This window comes from Propithecus coquereli, unplaced genomic scaffold (genome assembly GCF_000956105.1).
Source record: "Propithecus coquereli isolate 6110/MARCELLA unplaced genomic scaffold, Pcoq_1.0 Scaffold529, whole genome shotgun sequence".
In the NCBI taxonomy this organism is placed as follows: Eukaryota; Metazoa; Chordata; class Mammalia; order Primates; family Indriidae; genus Propithecus; species Propithecus coquereli.
Window position 1 is genome coordinate 890,513 of NW_012151163.1, and position 21,470 is coordinate 911,982.

Below are 21,470 nucleotides of genomic sequence, written 5' to 3' on the forward strand. Positions count from 1 at the left end.
TGCAAATGCACAAGGGCTGGGATTTTCTCTGTTTCCTTCTCTGCTGGGTTCCAGGAGCTTAGAATAATGCCTGGCATATTGCAGGCGATAAATAAATATTTCTCAACTGAAAAATGAATGACTTTTCCAGGAAAATATAAGTTACCAATACTGATTTCAAAAGAAATACAAGAAATCTGAGTTAGCTTGAATCAAAAGGTCAGCGGTGTAAGAACATGAAGCCACAGAAACAGGTGACGCCAACACCACTTCAGCTGTTTCAAATATACAAACAGAAGGAAAACTCCAGGTGCTTTTTATGAAGCCAGCTAGCAGTGAAGCAAAACTCAACCAAGAAAATACGCAGAAAATTACTCACAAATATTAATGAGAAAATGCTAAGTAAACCACTAGTAAACCAATCCGGCAGAGCACCCTTCCACGACCAAGTGGAATTCTTTCCAAACATGCACGGGTGGTCCAACGTTAGAAAGCTATTAATGTAACCGACCAAAGAGAACGAAAGAGAAAAATCATACAACCAAATGATCAGTTCCGTGTATGTAAAAAAGCATTTGAAAAATGTAATCTCCATCTTTGACTTCAAAACTCTGAAAAGGTAAAAATCTGCAGACCCTCCAGGGTAGGCGTGATGGCAAAGGGGTTTCCTTACTTGGCAGCAAGCAGACCCTTGAGTGATGGCCTGGCCCATCCATCCCTCAGCCCCATGGCACAAAAGACAACAAGTCCACATTCTTTTCACCCTTCTGACCTAGCTGCACCGAAATCAGGACTTCAGGAGAACCTCCCAGAACAGAAAGGGGGCACTTATATCCTTGTGCGGCTTATGGCCTGGGCTCTGCTTGCTTACCTGTTTTGGTGGTAAACTCAGGGGAAAGAGACTTGAAATGAGCCCAAATCATCACTGTCACCCACCCTCCAACTTCCACCACCCTTTCTGGTCTGGCCCAGCTCACTGGGGCAGCACTGGACTCAAACGGGAGCTGACAGATGTACCCCACAACTCTGTCCACACCTGCAGTACCCACTGGCTGCGCTGGTCCATCGTGAATCCCATGCCTGCCCCCCGCCACCAATTACGTGTTAGCACAGCCACCACTGGCTACAGGCTCACTCCTCCCATCGCTCTCATGTTCACCACGTGGGGATGTGACCCACAGCTAAAGGTCTCTTAATGTCAGAAGTTCAAAGAAATAAGGTTGCAGGAAAGAAATCAACCTGTTTGCATAGAATTTGAGATAGTCAGAAAAAATTACTGTTAACTAAGAACTATTCATTAAACTCATATTTAGAAAACTGATTTCTACTGACCAGTATACTAAAAGTGTGTAAAAGCATCTGAAATTTCATTTATACTATAAAAAATTCAAAACAATTACCACTAATCTGCTCAGCACTTTTCCAAATGGATGACCCTTTGTGTTGGTCATCTGCCTTTTATTTGCAGCGTGGTACCTGACTTTACCTTCCAAGCCTCATTCCCTCCAGTCAGTGGTCAACATCAGCTCTCCAGCTCTTAATGTAAACTGTTCTCCATGAGATGTGAACGTCACTGACAACCAAGGAACACCACTATCATTTTCAGTTCTTTTTTTGCTTACTGCAACGACGGTTCTTCACATTCAAAAAAGTTGTGGCCCGTGGAACTGTCTAATAAGTGCGAAAATCAGCTACTTCTTTTAAGATGATGAAATTCCAATAAAATATTTGACTCCCTTAGGAGGATCAATTCCATCAGTTTTTCAAATCTCAGGAAATAACATTTAAGTTAAACTCAAAGATCCAATACTGGAGATCAAAACCTCTGGGTTATTTGGGAGATTTCTGAGTGAGATCATTAAGTTATTAAGTAGCATTGGCAGAAGTAACTGTACTACATTAGGTAGTAAAGATTATGGAACCTTATATCTACCAATATGGTCCCTCCCTATGTAGCCCCATGTGTACCTAGTTAAGGAGAAAGCATAGTGGTTAAGAGGCTTTGAAGTCAGTTTGGTTTAAAGCCTAACTAGGTCAAAATCCCAAGTCTATCATTTACTACCTAAGTAGCCTTGGACAGCTTACTGTTCTCTCTAGCTTAGAGAGAACAGTTTCTTCATCTATACAGCAGGAATAAAAACATCTACCAAAAATGATTGCCATAAGAAGTAAATGAAATACAATGCGATGCAGAGCATCTGACATAGCTCAGTGCTCAGTAACTGGTAGTTTAGCCCTCACTCTCGTGAATGTGATACAGCCACCAGTCAAACCCTGTAACACAGTTTACTACTCATATGACACTTAGTTACGGCCTGGTATGTTATTTATTTGTAAGAATTTTGTCTGATTATGATGATTAGAACAACACAATGAACACACTATATGCCAGGCACTGTTCTAAGTGATTCAATTAAATATATTAACTCATTGAATTTTCCTAACAGCCACAGGGGTGGGGGTAAATGCTTATTTTCCCATTTTATTGGCAAGGAAACTGAGGCTCATGATTACATAGTAAAGGCTGGAGCCAGGATTTAAATCGTAGGAGTCTGGGTGGCAACCATTCTTTTAGTAACTAACACTGTTGCCTCTCTCTCTGTAACCTACTTGAGAGCAGATATCAGCCAGGCACGGTGGCTCACACCTGTAATCCTAGCACTCTGGGAGGCCGAGATGGGAGGATCGCTTGAGGTCAGGAGTTTGAGACCAGCCTGAGAAAAGCGAGACTCCATCTCTACTAAAAATAGAAAAAATTAGCAAGGCGTAGTGGTGCATGCCTGTAGTCCCAGCTACTCAGGAGGCTGAGGCAGGAGGATTGCTTCAGCCCAGAAGTTTGAGGCTGCAGTGAGCTATGATGATACCACTGCACTCTATCCAGAGTGACAGAGTGAGACTCTTGTCTCAAAAAAAAGAAAAGGAAAGCAGATATCATTTATATCTTTAACACATATTGCTGCATACAATTATGTATCAGGTACTTTCCAATGCAATGAACTGTGTTTTTTATCTATCCCTCAGTGCCTTAAGCACAACAGACTCTCAAAAGCTACTTGAATAGATGAAAACTAGTACAGGGCTCTAACAGGCCCTACACAGTTCTCACCTACGTACCCTCCCATCTCATCTCCTACCTCATTCCTCCCACTCATTCACTCTGCCCACACCAGCTTTCTTGCTGTCCAAAGCTGCCATGTGCACTGCTTATGCTGTGGGGGTTCATTGAGTTCGTAATCATTTGCTGAGCACCTATTATGTGGTAGTCACAGTGAAGAGGCACTAAAGAATATAGGATGATAAAAAAAATAGGATACTAGTGAAAAAAAAACAGTTAAATCCAAATAAAGTCTTTGGCTTACTTTATCGTACCAAGGTTAATTTCTAAGCTTTGATAAATATACCATGGTTATGTAAGACGTTACACACATCAGGGGAAGCTGGGTGGAGGAAATGCAAGAACTTTATGCGCACCTTTGCAACTCTTCTGTACACCTTAAGCTGTTTCAAAATTAAACAATTTCTTTAAAACCCAGATGCAGTTCCTGCCTTCAGGAACTCAAACTGTAGAGGAAAAGGTGTACGTGTAAACAAATGAGTACACGAAGCGAGCGATAATTCCCCGGCCAGAAGTAATGTCCAGGATGGGAAGGGAGGTGGAAGGAGGACGGCTGTGCCAACCCTGCTGTCATCCAGGACCCAGCCGAAGGGACCTGGACTCGGTGCTGGCTCTGCAACCGTTGGGCCTCCCGAAGCCTCAGCTTCTTCCTTTGCAAGATGGGACCCCGGGGGTGGCCGAGAGTCCCAGCAGGACTGGCGCGGGGTCTGCCAAGCGAGTCACTGTGGGACCGCGCATGCCCTCAGCAGACGGGCCGAGCGGCACCTGCGCCCTCCGGGTGACCCACCTGGAACTCCAGCCCGTAGATCACCGGCGCATCATCCTCCATGGTGCGGGAGGGCGGCCCGACCCCGGCCGCTCACACACTGCGGCTCTCGCTAGGGCCGCGGCATCAACACCTCGCAGGAGTGCTCCCAGCGCCCATTCATTTCCTCCGCACAGCAAACGGCTCCGAACGGGCAACCTTTCCGGCCCACACCAGCTCCCGTAGGGCCCACTTCCTGTTTTTCTTGCGCGTCATCAATGCGCTCCTCGATGGAGGCCAATGGCAGCGGCGCAGGGCTCATGCGCATGCGCGTTTGAGCTCCCATCCGGGTTCTCTGCCGCGCAGGTTCCTGGTTGGGAGGCGGGGCGGGGAAGCTGCGGAGGCGGAGCTCAGCGAGCAGGCGGTGGGTCGGCGTCTCTGACCTGAGGTCGCACGTGAAGGCCGCCCAAAACTGTCCTCCCGAGTTTTACCCTACAAAGAATGAGCCAACGCTGAGCCGCTGCCATGTTTTGTCATTTGCACTGTTACCTGGCATTCCCGAGCGCTGGGCCCACGCTTTACACAGCCGTAAAGGTCTTCGCTCTAACCTATGAATAAGCTTTAGACCTCGCTTTACAGATGAGACGTGCAAATTTGAGTAATAATCGCAGGTGCGCGACTGGTCCGTCAGACTCCCCTAGGCTCGGCCTAGGGTCCCCAGGTCAGCGGCCACGCCTAATGCGTTTCCGCAGGCGCGGGCACCGGTTGTGGCAAAGGCTGCACTGCCCGGAGTGGGCTAATGCCGAAAGCCTGCACCTCGCCATTGGCAGTACTGGGCCAGCTTTTGCCTCCAAATGGCAGTCCGAATGGAAGACCGTGGGATGCCCAGAGGTTGCCCCTCTTGTGCAGCAGGCCCAAAGTGCCTGCTTTGACGTTGGGCAGTGCCCTTACAAGACAGGAATTACATTGTATGGAATCCAAAATAATCGTAACATAGCTGAACCCCCATCACTGCTTCCACCAGGGTGTCCAGGACCACGCACCTTTCCTCCATTTTTGTGATTATTTAGCTTTTACCTCTACCGGTAATTGATCTCCATGACAGAAATGGCTGGGTCTGGTTTTGCTCAGTGGTATCTCACACCCGAAATGATTGAGGCAAGGATCTTAATCAAGATTTATTAAGCCAGCTTTAAGGTCCTTCCACGAAAAACACAAGCCACAGACGCATCTGTGGCTATTTTCTGAAGAGGTTTTCAAGATGTTTAGTATTCATACATTTCCTTAAAGCAGGGGAAGGTGTATAGGAAGAGGGGCAGGTAGGCGCTAAGGCAGAAAAGGTTACATTTTTATGAGACTTTAGTTAGTGCCCAGGAAATGTACATTTTACATAAGATAAGGCGAATGTATGGGGAGAAAAAGAGAGTAAAGGAAGAATCAATTATGCAGACATCTCTAGATAGCTGGGGGGATGATCTCATCTTGTCTCTGTTCTGCTCTTGGGAAGATAAGCTTGTAATCAACATCAGCATGAAATCAAACAGACTTTAGTTTCAGAAACTGGACATAGACTGCAGACCTAAAGTTACAATTGGCATGTCCTTGTTTTGGGAGGCCAGCAAAGAATTTACTCATGAATGATCTGTGGGGGCAGTCCTTCATAGATGCCTGTGGCCTTTGACCTTTCTGTGGGGATCTGGCTAATGCATAATGTTAGTAACAGCTAGCTATTCATTAGGAAGCCGGTATTACATGACTCAGCCTCCAGCTTTGACCTTCCCTTTTGCATAAGGAGTTTGAGGGGATCCTGAAGTTTTTATTTTCCTTTACACACCCAGTGCCCAACACCCTGCATGGCATAGGGTTAAGGCGTGATGAGTATCTGTTGAGTGAATGAGTAGAGCTTATAGATTTATTAGAAATCAAGTAAGCCGAGGTCCACACCTAAGAATCGTACTCAACTGCTGCAGTTGCCCAAATTAACTTGCTGACCTAAGAGAATGCAGGGTCTTCATACAATCTGGATTAAATCCACCCACCTATAATTGATATTATTACTACCACTATCTTCATCACCAATGTTATTATCATACAATTACAGGTGCATGGTAGAAAACACAGATACGCACAAAGATAAATTCCTAGAAATACTGGCCAATAAAAATAGCCTAAGCGTCTCCCTCCACCTGCCCCTTCTGCCACAGGTTTGCCTGTAGCCTCCGAGTGTCAGAATGAAGCTAGACGGAGGGTAATCTCCCGCCGCCCCACTTCCCAGGATAGAGCCGCTCCCCACCCAACCCCGACTCCTCGCGGCGCTCCGCGTTCACACCTTGGGCTCCAAGCCCCGCCCACTGCAGCCGAACCGGAAACGCGCGGTGCTTCCGGCGAGGGTCTCCGGTTCCTGCACTGGGCATGCGCGGAAGCAGGCTCTCCGCCGACCGGCAGGCGCAGGTGCACAAGCTGCGCTGATCCCCGTGTCTTCTGCCTGCCTCCTGGCTTCCGTCACCTTCTTCCCGGACCCTGGTCACGGCCCCAGTGGGCGGGTGGCAGGTGAGGATCAGGGCCCCGCAGTCAGGAGGGAATCGGCTGTGCCGAACCGCCTCGGGGCTGGAGCCTCGAGCCCCCCGGGTCTCCTCTGAGTCCTTTCCTAGAGAGGGGCGGGCTTCCCTACTCCTACCTGGGGCATGTCCACCTCACAGGGCCATGAGAAGCTGGAGCCCGCAGGCCCTCGGCCCGGCCCCCTGGGTCTCCTCTGGGCCCCTCCCAAAAAAGGAACGGGGGCAACCCCACCCGGGCAACCCCGCCCCCCCCCCCCTGGGCCCAAAACCCCCGGCCCCCAACCAAAACCCCGCCACCCCCCCCCAACGCCGCAAAAGGGCCGGCAACCTCCCCCCAAGCCGCCGGCCCAAAAGGAAGGGGAAAATCAGAGGAAAAGCAAGTTCCAAAACAACAAGCCGCAAAAAACCCGAAGTGGCAACCGGACTCTGCACAGAGGCTCACGGGTCTGGAATTGAGACCCCAGTTCTGAGGCCAGCTTGTCCCCCAGCAAGCCCCTCAACTTCTCCCGTGCTTAGTTGACTCTCTTGTGGAAAGAGGTTAATAATAAGCTGCGTTACCAAACTCTCAGCGTTGTGAGCTTAAAATGCAATAATTAATGTAAAACCATTTGTTACTGCGTAAACGTTGGCTGTTAGGACACATGCCAATTGTAGAGTATATATACTGTGAAGACTGGAAAAGCCTTTATTTAAAAAGAAGCATAAGATTCAAAGGTGTGTTTTAACCTGTGTCTGTTTTTTTCACTCTTGACCATAAAAGAGTTTGACACCAAGGAAAATTTTTCTTGGATCTACGGTTTCTACCTTTTTACAGCTCCTGGAAGATGTGGTGTCTTTGGATTCAAACACTTTGCTCCTTGCTTCTTTTCCTAAGTTCAAAAGATAGTCTTGAGTGGCAGGCAATGAGCCAGGCCCTTGTGTGTGATTGGGCGGGAGAACAATGTGGAATGCAAGTGGAGTCATGTAGTCGCAGCATTGATTTACTCAGTTCTTACATTTTGTGATTTCTAACAGGATCTTCACAGTTCCAAGACAGCGTGTAACTACTCTGCTTTATCATTAAAATTCTAATTACTGTGCTTGTATTTGTGCAGCTCTTCACAGCTTAAAAGGTGCCTGTGCATGGCTGCTGTTTAATTCTCTTTAACCTGATGTACCAACCTCATCTATAAGAGTGAGTGATTGACAGATGTCACTTAGTAGTGAGGCTAAGACTCAACATATGTTTAGACCCTGCATTCAGGGCTCTTTCTGCCCCACTCCTGCTGCTCTTGGTCATTATCCCCCTGGCATCTTACCAGGAGAGCAGAGAGGTGACCAGCACATTGGAAAGGGCATGGGCAGAAAGCCCTGTGTTAGGATCCTGTCACCATCGAGTATCAGCAGAGTGACTCTCGGCAAATCACTTGGCTTTCCCTACAGTGTGATAGAGGTAATAATAGTATTTGATAAGTTTATTGTGAAAATTAAATAAGATAATACGATAAAACACTTGACCTGTTGTGGGTATTTATTACATGGGAACGTTTTATAAATATTTGCTAATTAGATTTCCACTACACAGCATAGTACTCTTATGGAAAGAGGGTTTACATTGCTACAATTTGGTAAAAGATTTCTATTTACAAGATGTCTGTGTCCAGGAAGTGAACCTGGAAAACTAAGTTTTAATTGTTCTTAGGAATGCTTTATTTACTCAAATTTAATACTTAAAATTTTTAAAGAGTTAATTATGCACATTATTGTGCAGAGCACTCAATTGGACAAGGAAAAAGTCAGATTTCTTTGCTGCGCTATGATGCTTATATAAACTTAAATCATATCTATGGTTTAATAAAAATGAAGCCATAATAGGAGGGAGTAAAGATTAATATCACATACGAATCAAGAACACATACATGTTTTTCCATTTTTTAGTTGTGAACTGTAAAGACTGTCACGTACATGTAAGATCTGAAGAGCAAATGTAAACCCCACCCAGTCCTCCACCACCAGCATAAGATACGGACTGCTACCCATTGCTTCGAAAACTCCCTGGCCATTGCCTCCAGCCCCCTCCCCAACTAAAATGGGTATTACTCTATCCTTGCTTTTCTTTGTAGTTTTACCAAATGCATTTGTGTTCCTAAAACAATAATAGTTTAATTTACATACTTTCGAGTTTATGGAGTGAAGCTCTTTTCCTACTCCTTCGTGCACGATCATACTTGCAAAATTCGGGTGTATTGATGTGTTCGATGAAATGGTTCATTTGTTTTTACCACTGTTTTAATACTCCGTTTTTGAATATACCACAGTCTATTTGTTTATTATTATGTCTACAGGCATTGGCTGTTTTGGGGGTTTTGAAAGAAAGGTATTTCGATTTATTGTTGATAAGCGTTTGCCATCGTAGCTGAGGGCACATGTGCAGGAGCCGCTCCAGGACGTGTAACTGGCAGGGGAATTGCTGGGTCATAGGACCGTGACCACACGTTTATCGTCTCAACCAAGACTCCTTTAAGAGTGAAAGCAGGACCTAACAATTTTACTGAGACCACAGGTGAAAAATAGAATTGTTGTGGGAAAAATCAAGTATCGTTATCCAAATGGTAGGATATGTGCTTGTTAAGCTTTTCTAGATAATACTGTGTTTCCCAACACGGATATTCAGATCTTGCCCCTTTCGACATGTCCAGCTCTTTTGCTTATTTTTCTAGTGGATCATTTAGTGTCCTGTGAACTTTTAGGAAATTTTCACATATTCTTGATATTAGTCCTTTCTCGGTCACGTGTATTTGTGTTTTACTTTCTTTAGTCTGTTTTTATAAGAGTTTTTAATTTTAATACAACAAATTTGTTGGTCTTTCCCTTTATGATTTGTGCTTATTTATTATGCCTAGTGTAAGAGGTTTTCCCCACCTTGAGAATATATTCTCTTGCATTTTCTTTTGAAAGTTTTAAAGTTTTGCCTTTCACATTTGAGTTTTTAATTGTGCCTGAAATTGATTCTGTGTCTGACATGAGGCAGGATTCCAAATTTGCTTTTTCCCATGTGTATCATGAGTTGTCTAAATGTCGCTTGTGAAAATCCACACCTTTCCTCGATCACTGCTCTGTGTTCCCTGAGCAGTGCTGCCCCTGCCATGTTTTAATCTTCATACCCTGGATTTTTGGTGTATTCTAGGGAGATAATCATACACACAAAGAATGAAGGTTTTTGATCCTTCTCAATTTTTGTTTTACCTTTTGGTTATTTTTCTTGTCTTATTCCGCTGCCTGGGGCATCCAGTGTTAGACTGAATAGAAATATTGAAAGAGGACATGTTTATCTTTTTCTTCCTTTTACAAAGAATGCTTTAAACATTTCACCATTTGAGATTTCCTTTAGGTTTTTGGTAGATACCCTTTATTGCATTAAGGAAGTTATTTTCTATTTCTAGTTTGCTACGAGAGTTTGTCTTGATCAGATGTTGAATCTTATCAGATACTTTGTTCTGCATCTTCTAAGATAATGATGTAGTTTTTATTATTTAATCTATTAATATGTTAAAGTGCATAAATGGATTTCCTAACATTAAGCCTATATTACATCTCTGGGATAAACTCAGTTTATTTTAAAAATAAATACATTGCTGGATTCAGTTAGCTAATATTTTAAGATTTTTATATCTATGTTCGTGAATGAGATTATAGTTTTCCTTTCAGTATGGCCTTGTCAAATTTTGGTATCAAGATTATATTAGCTTTATACAGTGAATTTGGTCATTTTCCTTTTTTTCTCTTTGCAAGAATTTTTGTAAAATAGGATTTTGAGTAGAATTCACTGGCAAACCATGAGACCCTGTATTTTCTTTGTAGGAAGGCTTAACTACTGATTCTACTTTTTAAAAAAATATTTTATTTACTGTTTTACTTTTTTTTTAATAGGGATGGGATCTGGCTGTATTGCCCAGGCTGGTCTCAAACTCCTGGCTTCAAGCGATCCTCCTGCCTTGGCCTCCCAAAGTGCTAGGATTACAGATGTGAGCCACCACCATGCTTGCTCTACCCACAAAATGTTTTCAATGTCAGAAACAGTCGAGGAGGCCAAGGCAGGGAGGATCGCCTGAGGCCAGGAGCTTGAGACTAGCGGGGGCAACATATGGAGACTTTGTTTCTAAAAAACAAACAAACAAAAAAACAAAAGAAAAAGTCAAGGAAGAGAATATGAATAAAGAATAGAGCAACAAGGTTGAACCTTGATACCTTTATTTGGGGAGGGTGTGGAGAAAAGGGAAAGGAAGTGGCAAGTTGTCTCCAGGTCAGACTTGAACAGAGGAACAAAAAATAGCAAGAGAGAGGAATGGCAGTCAGAGATAGGTTCCTAAAAATCAGGAAAGTTGACACATCTACCAAATATAAATTCCAAGCAGTGAAACATCTTATGATTCTACTTTTTTGCTACAGATAGTATGTGCCTTACCACGAAATGTTAGGTATATAATTTATATATGTGTATGTTTTTTCTACATAATGTCTTATGTATATATAAAATCATCTAAATCATGTTTTATTATATTATTTTCATTTGATCATTCCTCTTAATTTCCCAGAGAAGTAAACCTTCATATCCTTGCTTACAAGCATTTTAGTTTGTAAAATAAAATGTAAAATAAAATATAGATGATTCTATTTGTGTAAGAGGGAAAATGATAATCCCTTTAGGGCAATTTATTACTTGAATATTTACTTAAGAATAAAGTTTGTTTTTTCTTTTACCTGTCTTCTCATAAGTGGTTTTCAGGTACTAATGAAAATTTTAGATGTTTGTATTTTATCTGTTTTCTTTATCAATTTGTAAAGTTTTTAAGCTATGTAATTTTGAGCGTTTTTATCTTAATTTTTATTATTTTGGTGATGTTTTCCTAGACAATGTTCTTTCTTATCATATCTTTGGTAAACAGATTTCCCTAAATCTTAGAGGTTTAAAGCAGCTTCATCTTCATAGTAGTAAATTTTTTTTCCTGACAGTTTCTTCATAAAAGAAAATAAAATCATTAAAGCTATCTCTGAGACCAAATCAGAATTTTAGAACCTAAAACCTTATTAGGGCTGAGGGGAGCTGAGAGGGAGGAAGAATCTCTTTCTCTCATTATAACCTTATCCGGATCAGACTCTTATTTCTGGGGTACGGTAATGGAGAGCACTGCCGTGGTGTTGAGTCCTGGCCAGGGAAGGGACAGGGCACAGCCTTGTGCTTGCTGTTGGCCTGGTCTTTGCACCCAGCCTCCACTTCCTGACAGGTGGGAGCTGGCAGAAAAACCTTACCACGTAAAGGCATGTCCCCTCTTTGGTGTTCTGGGGTAGCTTCCTCCCTGGGCTCACTGTGAGACGTTGCAAGAAAAGGGGATTTTGTCCCTTTTCATTGTGTGTGTGTGTGTATATATATATATATATATATATATATATATGTTTTTTTAAGAACAGGGTCTCATCCTGTCTCCCAGGCCGGAGTGCAGTGGTGTGATCATAGCTCACTGCAGCCCCCAACTCCTGGGCTCAAGCCTCTGAAAGTGCTAGGATTACAGGCCTTTCATTATATTTTTGACTCATTTATAACTAATAATTATTGGGTAAGTATATAAGCAATGGACAATTAGTGACTGACCGTGCTGGACCAGAAACGTCCTCAAAATGTTTAACTTTGATTATCTACTTTAAAATAATGTTTTGAGACCTCAGGGTGATGCAGGCTGTAAAGGGGGCAGCTAAGCAGGATACTGCGACGGAAGTACTGGTAACGAGGACAAGGCACTGTGTCTAGACATCGCCAAGTAAGGTCTTCGAGGAAAGGAACAAATGCTTTTCTAGAGTGCAAACTCTGTCTCATTCTGTGGCTTCCACCAGCCAGTGACAACCCAACGTTCCAGCCTCAGCGAGTCCTAGTTTCTCTGCTTACTAGCTGTGTGATTTTGAGCAAGCTCCATAGCCTCTCTGAACCTCAGTTTCCTCAAGTGCAAAATGAACACAGTGATAGCAGCTATGTCACAGGGCTGCTCTGAGAGAGGGAGCAAGCGAGCGAGCACACATGTGCACACGCCAGGCATGTGCCAGTAAGTGCTGTCTGGTTTTGTGGTTGTCTCAGCTTCACTGCTCAGTGAGGATGCCTTTGTTTTGTTACCATTTAACTTTTGCTTGTGTCGTTCTCGCTGCCTCAGATTTCCAGAATTAAGCAGATGACTTTATAAGTTTTCGGGGAAGAGGCAAAGAAAGTATTATAGGATGGAGTGTCTTGGGAAAGCTTCATGGAAGAGGGGTACTTCAGCTGAGTCTCAAAGCATTAGTGTCCAAATGGCTGGAGACCTCACACCTATTAGAATGGCTTCTATAAAAATAAAATAAAAACAGAAAATAACAAGTGTTGACAAGGATATGGAAAAATTGGAACACTCCGGCACTATTGGCAGGAATACAAAATGGTTCAGTCACTATGAAAAATTGTTCTTCAGTTCTCCCCCAAAATTAAAATAGAATTACCATACGATCCAGAAATTCCACTTCTGCTTGTATACCCAAAACAATTGAAAGCAGGGTCTCAAAGAGATATTTATACACCCATTTTTATAGCAGCAATATTCACAATAGCTAAAAGGTGGAAGCAACCCAAGTGGCCTTCAGTAGATTAATGGAGAAACAAAATGTACATATATGCAATGGAATATTATCCATAAAAAGGAAAGAAATTCTGACATAAGCTACAACATGGATGAACCTTGAGGGTATTATCCTAAGTGAAATAAGCCAATCACAAAAAGACAAAGACTTTATGATTCCACCTCTCTGCAGTCCCTTGATCGGTCAAATTCATAGAGACAGAAAGGAGAGAGGGGCATGCTGGGGCTGGGGGAGATGGTATGTATGTAGGGCATTGGTCAATAGGGATAGAATTTTAGTTTTATGAGATGAAGAGAGTCTGGAGTTTGGTTGTACAAAAATATGGGTGTACTTAACACTACTGAACTTAAAAATGGTTAAGATGGTAAATATATTGTGTGTATTTTACCACAATTAAATAAATAAGAGGCTGGAGAAATGGATGTTTTTGAATTTTGAATCATTGGAATACATAACCAATAAGCACTTCTTCAATTGAAAAACAAGGTAAAATTAGTTTAATGGTAACTGAAAGAGAAAGCTGGTAAGGCCGACTTGCATTTTTCTTTGTTTCAGGCAACATGGAGAGTGCTAAAGGTGGCAGCCAGACTGAGGAGTGCCCCCCGGCGCAGGTGGGAGCCGAGGGCATCTCTCCGCAGGGGCCTCCGGAAGGACAGGGACAGGTTCTTTACCACGAGGAAACCATTGATCTGGGTGGGGACGGATTTGGATCCGAAGAGAACGAGACCGTGTCAGAAGACTCCACTAATTTCGTGGGTAAGCTTAACGAGCACATGATGGAGAGTGTGCTCATCTCCGACTCTCCCAATAACAGCGAGGACGACGCGGGTGACCTCGGTTGCCTGCAGGATGTCATGGAGCCGGTGGAAGGCAACGCCGACCACAGACCGGAAAATGTCACAGAGAAGGAAGAAATGGACACTCTGAGTAACGACAGTGAAACTGATGGGGACGACACACCTAAGGACATCTCAGACATGACCCCCGATAGCAGAGCATCTTTGAAAGAAGACTCGGCACAAGAAGAAGCGAAAGGCATGCCCGCGTTCGGGGGCGAAGATGCAGAGGACCCGGCGCCCAGGGATGACGAGGCTCCCCCAGAAGAGCAAGTGTCGGGGACGTCTTCCAGCCAGGCCTCTTCCAAAGACGAGCCTGTCCCCGTGTGCACCATCTTCAGCAAGTCCAGTTCGGCTCCTTCACAGCCCCACCTGTTCCTGCACGACGGCTTCGAGTCGCAGATGGTGAAATCGCCGAGTTTCAGCAGTGCCAGTGAGACGTCGGCCAAGACCCCCCCGCAGGTGGTCCAGCCCAGTCCCAGCCTGAGTAAATTTTTTGGAGATACGATCAACACTAATTCACTGGCCTCTGACTTCTTTGATTCCTTCACTACTTCCACTTTCATTTCTGTCAGTAACCCCAACGCAGGCGCCTCAGTTCCGGAAAAACTGTCTTCACTCGCTGCTCCAGTGGGAGGAACCTCCCCGGACTCCACTGACCCTTCTTGCTCGGCAGGGGTTGAAAGGTCCGAATCGGGTGTTTCCACAGCGTCTCTAGAAATTCCTGAGTCTCCAAAGCCGTTTTCACAGATACAGGCCGTGTTTGCAGGGAGCGATGACCCCTTTGCCACAGCCCTGAGCATGAGTGAGATGGACCGACGGAATGACGCCTGGCTTCCCAGCAAGGGGACCCGGGACATCCTGACCGCGGTAGCGACCCAGCAGTACAGCACCGTGTTCGTAGACAAGGAGAACCTCACCATGCCGGGCCTGAGGTTCGACAACATTCAGGTAAGGCGTGGAATGTTTCTGTGTTCACATCTTCTCCCTTTTAATCTCTCTCTGTAAAATACATATGGTACCTTTCAAAGGATGGGAAAATCCTTATTTGTCAGTATTTCTTAAAATTTTGATTGTTAGAGTCTATGTTATTTTGTCACTAGGCAATTAGGAACTCAGGTTGGTTTTCCTAACATAATATAGGTAATGTACAACTTAGAGTCATAGAAATAAATGCCAGCAAGGTAGATGGTTACTCCATAATTCTCTGAATTAGTTCTACACTTTTCGTGATCAGTTTGTGACATCTGAAGTCTAGTAAATGATAAACCCACTCCTTTTTTTTTAAATATGGAAAAATATATTTGTATTACCTGTAACATGTTTGATGTAGAATGTTTTTAGATTCAACAAAAAAAGCCCCAAAACAATAATATTTAAATGTTATATATATGTATGCTAAATGGTGATACACAAATGTCCAATCTCACTAATAATCAAAGCTAATCTAATTATTTCCATTTTCCATCTGTCTAATTAGATGTTTTGTTTACAATTATTTATTGTTTGTTGAAGTGCGGGCAAATAGCCTAAGGTAGCCCTGGGGGGACCAGCAGTTGATACAAACATTTTAAGTAAAGTTAAAGCGCACATCAAAATATGCATATCCTTTAACCCAGGAATTCCACTTTTAGAAACCTATTATAAGGAAATAGTCATACTTACATACAAATAACCAGCTATTGGGATATCCATCACAGTGAAGTGTGTAATTGCAAAGAATCTGAAATAATCTAAAAGCCCATTCATTATTAGGAGGCTCGAATGCTAATAAGGTGACTCCGACTCCTCCCATCCTTACAGTGGGATATTTGTGCAGACATCAAAAATGATGCCAGGAGTTGGGGGGAGGGAGGAATGAATAGGTGGAACACATTAGGGCAGCAAAACTACAGAGTGTCCCAAAAGTCTCCATACAAAGGAAAAATTTTGTAATGCATATTTTGTAAATAAAAGTACATTTAGCTACAATTTCCCATTTTCCTTTGTATGGTGACTTCGACACCCTGTATGTACACTATAATGGTGGAGACATGTCATTATTCATTTTTCCAAACCCATGGAACGTGTAAGACCAAGAGTGGACCCTGATGTGATACGGACTTTCGGTGGTAAAGATGTGTCAGTGTAAGCGAATCATTGTGGCCGACGCTCCATCTGGTGAGTGAGGTCCATGGCGGGGGAGGCTGTGCGTGCGTGTGGGGGCGGGAGGCATTTAGAATCTCTGTTCCTTCTGCTCAGTTTTGCTGTGACCCCAAAACTGCTCTAAATAATATCTATTTTTAAAAATGTTAAGGCAGAACACTTAATGAGGTTCATACATTGTTAAATTTGAAAACCAGGATGTAAGGTAGCACATGGTATGCATAGTATGATAAAATTTTTGCAGATATATGTATTCATATGTATCAAATTAAATCATTTGCATGTCAACTTTAGTTTATTGCCCCCGGATTGCAGCATTAGCAGTTTCCATGTGGCAGTGTGCACGGGCCACCACACCTACGAGTTCACTGGCCTCCTGTCCTGTGCATGTCTGTCTTCCTGGACCTGAAGGCAGGCCTGCAGCCCCCGCTCAGTGGAATTCCCATTCCTGAGCACAGATAGATAAACCAGCGAGCCAGTTATGAGTATGACTGTTTGACTCAACTGATGGACTGCTGAGGCTGGGAGTGCTGAATTCTCTAGAAAAAGAAAAGTCACATGCTAGAGAAGTGACTTTGATTAATTTCCACACATAACTGAAGCGTAAGCCTATAGCATGCAGGTTTGGGTATTGTACGTGGCAGTTTTTCCAGAATATTCATTTGCTAACCCTATATTTATTGTGGGCTTACTGTTTACCGGGCATCAGTCTGGCACCCTTCTCTGCCCTCTTAGGCAGAATACATTGAGCATGATTTAACCTTTGCAGGATCTTTCTAATGAGTAACAGTTATGGACTCTGATTTCAGGGGATGCTGGATGTGTAGGATTTGATTTCCTTTTTCACTGAATCCTTACCCAGTTCACTCCCCAGCCCTGCCCTCTGCCCTGCACCCCACGATGGCTGTAGTCTTCTGCTTTGTGTTTCTCCCCTTCCCTCCCTTCTTGGGGTTGCTCTTAAGTTCCTTTGACATCAGCGGGTCTGGTCTTTAGCACCTTCTTTTCAAGCCATCTGCCCTTTGCAGTTTGCTTCCCCCTTCGGTGGTAACTCAGGAGGAATCTGAAGGCTGCCTCACTAAGGACGTATTAACCCAGTGGTTCACAGCAGGGTGCCAGGGCCCACGGGTGCTAGGGTGCGTTTGGAAATGTACAGAGGTGCTTCTCTGTGGTTGACAAAGGGCTGGGATGTGCATCTGACACTCAGCGGTGGGGCCAAGAGCACTGACGATCCTCAGTGCTGGGTGGTGACACACAGCAGAAATCACCTGCCCATAAATGTAGGTCATTCTTGAGTTGAGAAGCACAACTGCTAAAATTCTGTGCCAGTTTAACCCAGATTAATTCACGTCTGGAGGCTCTACCTGAATAAGAGGCCATGGGCTCAGTGACAGGTCCTCTGTAGCTCAAAGCTTCGATTCTCACTCCACAGTGCCAGGGGGCTCCCCGAGCGGGCAGGGCATTCCATCAGCCCAGCACAGCTAGCTACGTAGAGTACCGGTTACATGTGCAGAGCATGTACCAGAGGCCAGCCAGGAGATAGCGTGTTTTCTTTTTGGTTCCTTTAAATGCTAAAGTAATGTCTTTCATACCTCTTGCAATTCACAGTGGTTGTTTTAGAAACCTCATGGTAAGTAGAAATTTGAACTAAGAATGTTCCCAAAAGACCTTCGGCTTTCACATGTGACAAATGTACTAAATGTCTACTCGCTCAGTGGCTCTTCTGCTGTGTGTTATCCTCCAAAGAACTTTCCATTCCTGGGGTAGAAAAGAAAAGCTGTGAGATTGTCCTGGGACGGAAACCTGAACAGACGATATTGGCGTAGCAGAGAAGAGTTTCTCTGTTAACCTTCTGCTCACACCAGGTTTTTAAGACGTTAACCAACGTCGTTAGGGTCACCTGTTGAAAGGTTTCTCCCGCCGCCACTGTTACAGCCAAAGTGTTGTTTGTTCTGAATCAGTTTCTAAAACACTTATATTTGAATTTTTCCCAAATTGTTCATCTGTTGATACCTAGTTAAATATCCCCTTCTTATGGAATAAAATTTAAACTTTTTAAAAATTGCTGCTTTATTAATTGACTTTTATGGCAGTCTAAGTTAAATTAGAGGCCTAAAAGGTAAATTTGTAAAACTTCACCCAACTATAGTAGCACCACACAAAGAATATATGCATTTTCAAGTAATTGCATGGCTGAAATATATAATTATAGATGGCATTTGTTCTTCTGTATGAAGTAAATGGCTCCAGGTTCATCTATGTTGTTAAAAAAAAAAAAAAGTAAATGGAAAGTTTGTGGGGAAATAATAGCTCAGAAATTTTAAGTACCAGTAAGGAATGAAAGTTGGAGAATTGTGTGGAGCTTGTTCATAAAGAGAGAGAGCGGGGCGGGGCGGGAATATAAATAAAAGCAGCAACATTTCAGCAGTAAAAGTGATAGCGTTTGAGCCGCTGGGGCCGTGTCACAAGCCATCGGCAGTGAGCGTGGGGCCTGCTGAGAGGTCTGGACTAGCGACGCGACCTGCAGACTTGGAGGCTAGACGTTTCCTCTGCCTCTTTCCTGTCCTGTTCCCCTGATGCTCTCCTTCCTCTCACCCTTCTTGCAGTGTGGATTTGACAAGATTCCCCATCAGGGAAGCCCACACAGTCTGTGTTAAAAACCCTTTCTTAGGTCACTCAGAGTCCCCGTGCCAGAAACCCTGGAAACTTCCAGAAAGCCAAAGAAGTCGCTGTTACTCCTCTTCTACACACCAGTGAGCTCAGAGCTTCCAAGGAACAGAAAGTACCTATTCCTTAAAAAAGGTGGAAAGTCTCTGATCCAGTCCAGTCTCTCCTTTTACGTTGAGGAAGCTGAGCTCAGAGTGCTCCGTGCATTCAGCAGTGAGCCTGCCGTGCCCCCGGCATCCGCTCTCCCAGCAGCACCAGCCCAGACCAGGATGCAGGGCCTAGCCTGGGGGAGCAGACCTGCAAATGGGTGGTTACAGTACACCGCAGCTTGGTAGGGGGCACGGTTACCAAGGTAATGCAGCTAGTACCCTGCAAAGCCGCCACCAGAACTCGGGTCCTGTTTGTCTTGGTTCTGGGTTCTTTGTCTTATATTATGTTGTATTTCTGTCTACCATATCAATGACTAATTGTGTTTTTCTCAGAAAGATTTGTATGTAAGCCAAAGAACTAGAAGTCACCACTAATTATTAGGGAAATGCAAATCAAAGCCACAACGAAATATTACATCTTGCCTGTTAGGATGGCTGTTGTCAAAAACACAAGAGGTAGCAAGTGTTGGTGAGGATGTAGAGAAAGGGGAACCCTTGTACTCTGTTGGTGGGAATGTAGATTAGTACAGCCATTATGGAAAACAGTATGGAGATTCCTCAAAAAATTAAAACTAAAATTACCTTGTGATCCAGCAATCCCTCGTCTGGGTACATACCCAAAGGAGTTGAAAGCAGATCTCGGAGATGTCTGCAGTCCCATGTTCTCTGCGGCGCTGTCTGCAGTAATCAAGATACGGAAGCAGCCTGAGTGTCCGTCAGCAGATGAGTGGGGAAAAAAATGCGATGTGTATACCACTGGAGTACTGTTCAGCCTTAACAAAGAAGGAAATCCTGCCGTTCGTGACAACATGAATGAACCTGGAGGGCATCATGTCAAGTGAAATAAGCCAGATACAAAAGGACAAACACCACACGATTTCACTTGTATGTGAAATCTAAAAAGTCAAACTCGTAGAAGCTGGGGGGGGAGGGAATGGGAGGGGAATGGGGAGATGTTAGTCAAAGGGTACAAAGTTTCATTTATGCAAGAGGAGTAAATTCTGGGGATGTAATGTATAGCACAGTGACCGTAGTTAGTAATACCGTTCTGTTTACTTGCAGTTTGATGACAGCATGTTATGAGTGTTCTTACCTGCCCTGCCCTCCCCACCACACACACACACACACACACACACACACACACACACACACACAGTAAGTATGGGTGGTGATGGTTGTGTTAATTGGACTGTGGAATTCAGTACACAATGCATGCTTATATCGAATGACTGTGTTGTACACCTTGAATATAGACAGTTTTGATTTGTCAGTTAAGTGTTCCAAAATTAAAGATAAAATGCCTTTTCTATTTATCCACACTTAAAAAAAAAAAGAACTAGAAATCAAATAGCTTAATTTTAGGGTTCCATAAAGAGTAAGTAGAACATTTAGGGGAGCAGAGAACTTTTTCCAGGGCTCCAGAAATTGCCTGATATGTAGACATTCTTCTGTTCAATACGTGAACATAGAAAGAAACCTTGAATTAGGATAACTGGTTCCAAATTCTTGCTTTGCCAATAACCTGTGTAACCCAGGGGAATTCATCTGTGGCTTAAGTTTCTTATCTGTAAAATGAAAGGGTTTGATAAATCTACAGTTAGGATGTTGGGCTCAGCTGTTTTAACAAAGACGCAGTGGCTGGAGCAGGGTACAAGTGAGTTTCCCTGTGGTGGCCGGCGCCTCCCTGCACAGAGGTGGGCAGCCCCAGCCTGTAGAGTGGATCTGCCTTCCTAGACAGAGGCCAGGACGCTTCTCCCCAACCATCTTCTGGCCATCGGGAGGAGGTGGGGACTGGGGGACACAGTAGTAATGTCCTTTGGAGATGCTTCACGTGGAAGATGGAGTATATGTCTGCCCACATCCCTTGACCCAGAATTTAGTCACTTGGCTACCCCAAGCCACCAAGAAGGCTGGAAATACTTTTTAGCCAGGCAGCCATGTGTGCAGGCAAAACTGGGAAGTTCTGTAATTGAAAGAGATTGACGGATGACTTATTAGTCATCCATCTGCAGTGATGACTGCAGTCATCTTTCTGCAGTGGGTCCCTCTAGCACTGAAAGTGTCTGAATCTGCAATCCATAATTACAGCCAGCTTTGAATCATTACTGGCAGCTAAACCCCCTGCTACATATATAGGAATTATCTAGCTTGTAAGTAGGTTCCAAACCCATTTTCTAGTAAATTATTTTATAAATTGTAGGTAAGTTTTTAGACTAAGCCACAAAAAGACTATTTAGGTGGAAGTCATACAGAGCTAATACTGTATATTTTCTCTGTCTTTCTCATGCTCCTGTTATTTGTAATTTAGCCAAATACGAATGTTAGGAATGCACATTTCTGTACAATCCTTCGTACGGACACATGTTCCATTTCTCTTGGGTAAAAACCGAATAGTGCGTTTTCTTGGTTTCATGATGAAAGTATGTTTACAAGAAATAGCTGAACTGGTTTCCAAAGTGGGGCACCACTTTACATTTCAGCCACATGTGAGAGTTCCAGTTGTTCCACATCCTTGGTGTGGTCAACGTTTTTTTTATTTTTGCATTTTCCTGATGATTGATGTTATTGAACTTTTTGATATATAAGCTGTTTGTATATCTTCTTTGTGAAATAATCTGTTCAAATTTTTTCCCATCTTTTAAA

General features: G+C 43.7%; 2 protein-coding genes across 2 annotated transcripts in view; one reads left to right on the top strand and one right to left on the bottom strand.

The window, feature by feature from the left end:
- TSSC1 (tumor suppressing subtransferable candidate 1) overlaps window positions 1-4,167 on the bottom strand; it is a 140,485-nt gene extending 136,318 nt beyond the window's left edge. Inside the window, exon 1 of the mRNA XM_012656954.1 lies at window positions 3,882-4,167. Within this exon, the coding sequence (XP_012512408.1) occupies window positions 3,882-3,923 (42 nt within the window). The 5' untranslated portion in view covers window positions 3,924-4,167. The remainder of the gene's footprint in view (window positions 1-3,881) is intronic.
- A 2,124-nt stretch (window positions 4,168-6,291) lies between these two features.
- TRAPPC12 (trafficking protein particle complex 12) overlaps window positions 6,292-21,470 on the top strand; it is an 89,518-nt gene continuing 74,339 nt past the window's right edge. Inside the window, exons 1-2 of the mRNA XM_012656956.1 lie at window positions 6,292-6,389; window positions 13,589-14,820. Of these exons, the coding sequence (XP_012512410.1) occupies window positions 13,594-14,820 (1,227 nt within the window). The 5' untranslated portion in view covers window positions 6,292-6,389; window positions 13,589-13,593. The remainder of the gene's footprint in view (window positions 6,390-13,588; window positions 14,821-21,470) is intronic.